General features: G+C 32.9%; 1 protein-coding gene across 1 annotated transcript; it reads left to right on the plus strand.

The window, feature by feature from the left end:
• The first annotated feature begins 4,127 nt into the window (after positions 1-4,127).
• LOC125476417 lies at positions 4,128-5,248 on the plus strand. The gene is made up of 2 exons (XM_048582587.1): positions 4,128-4,665; positions 4,764-5,248. Exons 1-2 carry the CDS (start codon positions 4,464-4,466, stop codon positions 4,973-4,975), a joined length of 414 nt encoding a protein of 137 aa, XP_048438544.1. The 5' UTR covers positions 4,128-4,463; the 3' UTR covers positions 4,976-5,248.
• The last annotated feature ends 752 nt before the right edge of the window (positions 5,249-6,000 follow it).

Raw genomic sequence — 6,000 nt, forward strand, 5'->3', positions numbered from 1 at the left:
CTAGCCGTTTAGAGATTTGATACACGTGGGGCTATTTATCTTCATCAAAGAAAAACACACGTAAAAATTATGCATATTTTAAACAAATAATTAAGAATTAATAGTTTGCAAATGAAAAAATAAATGCAAATTTTAATTATTCTAAAAGTTATATTTGCTTGTGTTTATTTTTTTAGTCAAATAGGTTATGCTTTGTTAAGACATAAAATACAACATTGCATCTAAATTTTGTTTCTCATTATTGTTGAAAAGTTTAAAATATTCGAAGTTGGTTAATTCAACAAAATAAAATGAAAATTACTTATCTTTTCCTTATCTCATATATATAGTCATACTTTCTCATGTAATTCTCAACCCTAAATTGACCTACTTACAAAAACTGAGATGCTAGACTCTAAATTCTGTGCAACACCTTGTTTACCATATAATAGGCTGCTACTGGATGATGGGCAACCATTCAACAATCCTGCACTTTATAGAAGTATAGTTAGAGCTTTACAGTATCTAACTTTTACAAGGCCGGATATAGCATTTGCAGTGCATCAAGTGTGTCAATTCATGCACAAACCTATGGCATCACACTATATTGTAGTAAAGAGGATCCTCAGATATCTTAAGGGTACTGTCAAGCTTGGAATTAAATATGTGAAAGGTTCTATGGACTTACATGCGTTTTCAGATGCTGATTGGGCTGGTGATCCAATGACAGGAGATCAACAACAGGTTTTGTGGTCTTTCTTGGTCATAATCTCATCTCTTGGTCTTCAAAGAAGCAACAAACAGTCTCTAGGTCATCCACAGAGGCTGAATACAAAGCCTTATCAACTACTGCAGCTGAACTTGACTGACAACTACTTGCTTTTCTCAAAGTTTCAGTTCCTTCTCCACCTGTTCTCTTCTGTGACAATATGTCTGCGATAGCTTTATCTTGTAATTCAGTTTTGCATCAAAGAACTAAACATATTGAGGTGGACATCCATTTTGTGAGAGAAAGAGTTGCTAAAAAGTTGCTTCAGGTTCGATTTGTTATTTCTAGTGAATAGTTTGCTGACATTTTAACCAAGGGACTGTCTGCTCCACTATTTCAGACGCACTGCATCAATCTCAGGCTCGATTACTCCTCTCCTGAGCTTGAGGGGGGATGTTGAGGATAGTGATCCAATGGTTAATAAGATGCCATTTGTCATTAGATAAGAAAGGTTGTTAGATTAGGTAGTTATAAGGTAGCTTAAGAGATCAGCTTTAGTAATGAAAAAGAGTATAAGTATGTAAGTATCTCTAACATAAAGTGTAATGAAATTCTTGAGTATTAATCATTGAAATCTCTCTCTCTTTCTTCTCCATGCTATCTTTGTTCCTATCTTCTTCATTTCTTCTTCTTCTTCAACATATTACAGTAAGGTTTACAACTCCAACTATAGTAGTTCAATAAGGTTTAATCTTAATGCAATTTACGCGCTAAGAAAAGTGTATTTGTATGAGTGTTAAAGCGAGAGAAAAAGATAGTACAACTAATAAGTAAATTCATTGATCATCGGTCTTTTTCCAATAAGTAGGTGTACAATGACGGAGCCAGCTAGTGGCTGCCTTGGGCTCAAGCACACCCCAAGGTTTAGAAGATGAATACTTTTTGTGTTAGAATAAGTATGTTTCAGAAAATTAAGTCTAATATTGCACATAATGAAAATTTAGCCTATCCCAACACCTAAATTCACTCCATACTACAAGAAAAATAACTTAGTCCACCATTAATATATTCCTAGCTTCACCCATGGATGAACTCATTTGGCATTTAGTTTGGGATTAGTACAATTTTGAAGGTCGATCGAAACCTTAAAGACAATAATATATAGAAATGATTTGCCTTCTACAACCTTCCCTTCGACAGACATGAGATTCCCGCCAGAAAATAAAAAACAGAAAAGAAAAAACAAAACTTTGCTTGAGAAAATGCCAATAATTTATTGGAAAGACTTAATTCTTTAACAGCATATAAGTCTTGCTTTGTCACAGTTTGCCCACCAAAGTGGTCCTCACTTTCCACATCAGAATTTTGTCACACAAAAGTGTTTGTCATCTTTAGTAATTAATTATTTAAGATGTGGCATAAAAAATTTATTTCATATTTTTAAGAGACAAAAAAATTACAAGGAAAAGCCACAAAATAAATTATTTCATATAGGGTTGTGCTATCTACATACCTTTTTTTACTTCACACACATTTTCTTAATTTTTAGCCGTCAAATCGAATGAATTGAAAAAGATCAAATGACAAAAATTTATAAGAGGTGTGTGAGAAGTAAAAGGATCCCCCACTTTCGACATACATGAGATTCCCGCCAGAAAATAAAAAACAGAAAAGAAAAAACAAAACTTTGCTTGAGAAAATGCCAATAATTTATTGGAAAGACTTGATTCTTTAAGAGCATATCAAAGTCATGCTTTGTCACATTTTGCCTACCAAAGTGGTCCTCATTTTCCACATCAGAATTTTGTCACACAAAAGTGTTTGTCATCTTTAGTAATTAATTATTTAACATGTGGCATAAAAAAATTTATTTCATATTTTTAAGAGACAAAACAATTACAAGGAAAAGCCACAAAATAAAATATTTCATATAGGGTTGTGCTATCTACATACCATTTTTTACTTCACACACATTTTCTTAATTTTCAGCTGTCGAATTGAATGAATTAAAAAAGATCAGATAACAGAAATTTATAAGAAGTATGTAAGAAGTAAAAAAGATCCCCCAGCCCCACCCCACCCCGGCGCCCCCCTTTTAATATATTGTTTGGTTCTTGGCCCAGATCTAACTTATCCAAGATACTTCTAAATTAAATACAACTTGTAATATTTAAATTAATTTTGGATGAATATTTAAAATATTGAGAAATGATAAATTATGTGGAGATAACTTGCCTTTTTTTTTTTTTTTAATTAATGAGTTTTCTCCTTGTTTGTTTTGAGGTTGGCATACAAGTGATGAATCATATTATTGTTTTTCTATTTGGGTTGTTATGGGTTTGACAATGATTTGGCATTTTTGTGCTTGTGTTCTTTGATTATTTGTTATTAAACGTGTAAAAACACTTTCAAATAAGCCTATATTTTCAGTTTATTTGTTTTCTTTGACAAAATCAATCATTAATTAGAATACAAGAAAGATGCTTTGCATGTTTTTCGTCAAAAAGCTATTTATTATTTCTAAATTAATAGAACAGATTGATGCAAACAAAATTATTTCAAATGTGCCCATTTAAGTGGAGTTTTTGGCTAATGCAAAAATAGCATCCCACCAAACTTCATAGTCGTTGAGTCGTTGACATAGTGGTTCTTTTGTTAATAAGTTGGGTTATCTGCCTGCCACTGATATAAACATTCTATAATTCACAAGATATATATATATACATATCTTGTGAATTATTAATTTAATTGTGTTATATTTTAAAGGATAAATTAGGTTCTCCTTTCTTATTTTTTAATAATTAAAATCTTTTTATTTTTATTTTGATTAAGGTTCTTTTACTTCGTCCTTGTCATTATTTGAATATTAAATAAGTTATATGCCAACATATTCCAATTTTAAAATTAAAAATTTGTCAATCATTTTCCAATATATCCTTTTTAGTATTTTTCATATATTTCTATTTTAATTTGTTCCTTTTTTAAATTTGCACCAATGTTCTTCTGAGTTTTAGTTTATATCCATATATTTTAACTTTTTGTGCTCATATTTTTTAAAAAACTTTGACTTGTATCATATGATCGCAGCTATATTGAGTTCTTCTTGGACCGAGGAGCTTGAGAAGTTACACCTTCAATTGCATCTGAAAGTTATAAATTATTTTGGTCTACATGGATACGAGTTGTAAAGGCATATCATGGTTTGGGAACATAGACCTGAAGTTCGAAGATATGTGCCGGGAGGTGGAGCAGGTATTGTTTCTTGTTATGTACAATCATCTAGTTCTTGTTTTGCCTTACGCCACAATTTTCTGTTAACATCTACATTTTCCGAATTGTTAAGTCAATGTGGACATGTTATTTTCAAGCTCAGCTATATCAGCTCCACTCTCACGGTTGCTTGACTTAATTTTATGGAAAATTCCTTTGTTTTGCAGGAAGTAATTGAACCTGCTATAAGCCAGTTGGAGACATTTTGTGAGAATGTTGAAAACCTTCTCTCCTCGTCAGAACCTGTAGGAGATGCACTCTCTCAATCTTCAGTGGATATAGAGGAAGGGGCAGCTTCTGACTCATCTCTTGTACAAAATGCTACTTACGAAAACCACGATAAAATGTCATCAGATGACGGAGTCCACTTAGGTTCTGTGGAATTTGTTAAGACCATATCGTGTGGTTATCATTGGAAGAAACTAATGATATCAAGGTGAATAAATTTCAGCTCGATGGAATTTATCATGCAAGTCAAGAATTTGAATTGGATGGTGGAGACAATATGCTAGTCCCAGCCTTCGATGATGTAGGAGGGTGCAATTCTCTTATGGAAACAGATTACAGAAGTAGTAACCACACCGACATGTCTTCTAATATTTCAGATGAGATACAATTTTCCGATTTTGTTAACTTGGTAGAACCATGTAAGAGAAACCCAGCGGGTATTAGATCTTGTCCTGCTGATGCCCTTTCAATATCAAATTGTGAGTCTAGCCACATCTAGTATTCCCAATATTTGTATGTTTCTTCATTTATGCGTTCTTTTCTACTAATTTTTGTGTTGCCTCGGACAATGGTGCAGCCTGCTTGACCACAGATGCAGTTTCTCCTCCCAATGGTATTGAACTGCACAATAGTTTTGATGAATTAAAGTCTGCCGTGCCTTTGCCAGTGTGCAATAGTTTTGAGGATCAATCTACCATGCCTTTTCCAGAAAGTAGTAATTTATCATTTCATCGATCTTCTTTCCTATGTTGCAATTCTGTTGCCTTGCGTTCTAACATGATATACTAGTGTCTAAATGTTTTCTGGTTTTTGAGTGCGTGCATATCATCATCTGGCCCTTTAATAGAGGACCTACAGACTTTTGATGCATATCGGCAGTTTGTTTGATTACATCAAATTATGTTATTGCAGTAGTATTAAGGAAGTATATGTTTTCAACTTTCCTTCATAAAGATTTCATGGCTCCATTTCAGAAGCGTGGGATAATGACATTGCTAAGTCAGGTTTACAGACTTCGCAATCACTGAACATAAAGCTTGACGAAAGTTGCATTAAAGTAGATGGTACCAGAATTCAATCCATTTCTTGTGAAGAGGCAAAATGCAGGTCTTACAAGGTACAAAAACCCTTTGATGGAACTTTCGATAAATCTCGGAAGTGATAATACATCATAAGAATTTGAACTCAAGCTCTCTACTCAGATTTATGCAACTGATATGATTTGATTTCTTTCTTCTTTTGGTTCTCAGAAAAAAAATAAAGGAAGCGTTTGCTTCGAAAATGAGATTATTGAAGATGCAACACCATAAGCAGCTGGCAGATCCGTCTGGGAATCTTGATGCAGGATTTGATCAACAGAAAGGAAAAAAATTCACAACCACCGCAGTCATTGAGAAATCTAATTCTCCGGATTACGAATTTTCTGAGTCTGAGTGGGAGATAGTTTAAATTAGAGTACCATTTTTGTTTCTTGATAGTTGATATGCAAGTTTAAGAGGATTACCATTCTGCTTCCTATTTGTTGTAGAGTTGAAAACACTGAGGTGACTAAAAGACTAAAAAGTATGCTTCCATTTGTGTGGTCGGAATGCTGATTGAGTTTAATATTTCTACTCAATTTTTTAATGAACAATATTTGACTACTTAAAGATGAGTAGAAACTCTTACTCAAAATTTCTCAATATTGTTTGTGGTCAATTTATAGAACTTCGTATTTATAATCAGAACAGTTTATATTATAAATCACCCTGATAAAAATCAATTAAAACTAAGGTCGTTTAGTTATCAAACTGTTAAAAACAAATGAACAGTAT

This window comes from the organism of the source record quoted next, unplaced genomic scaffold (genome assembly GCF_019419815.1).
Source record: "Pyrus x bretschneideri cultivar Hongxiangsu unplaced genomic scaffold, Pyrus_bretschneideri_v1 Contig19, whole genome shotgun sequence".
Lineage (NCBI taxonomy): Eukaryota > Viridiplantae > Streptophyta > Magnoliopsida > Rosales > Rosaceae > Pyrus > Pyrus x bretschneideri.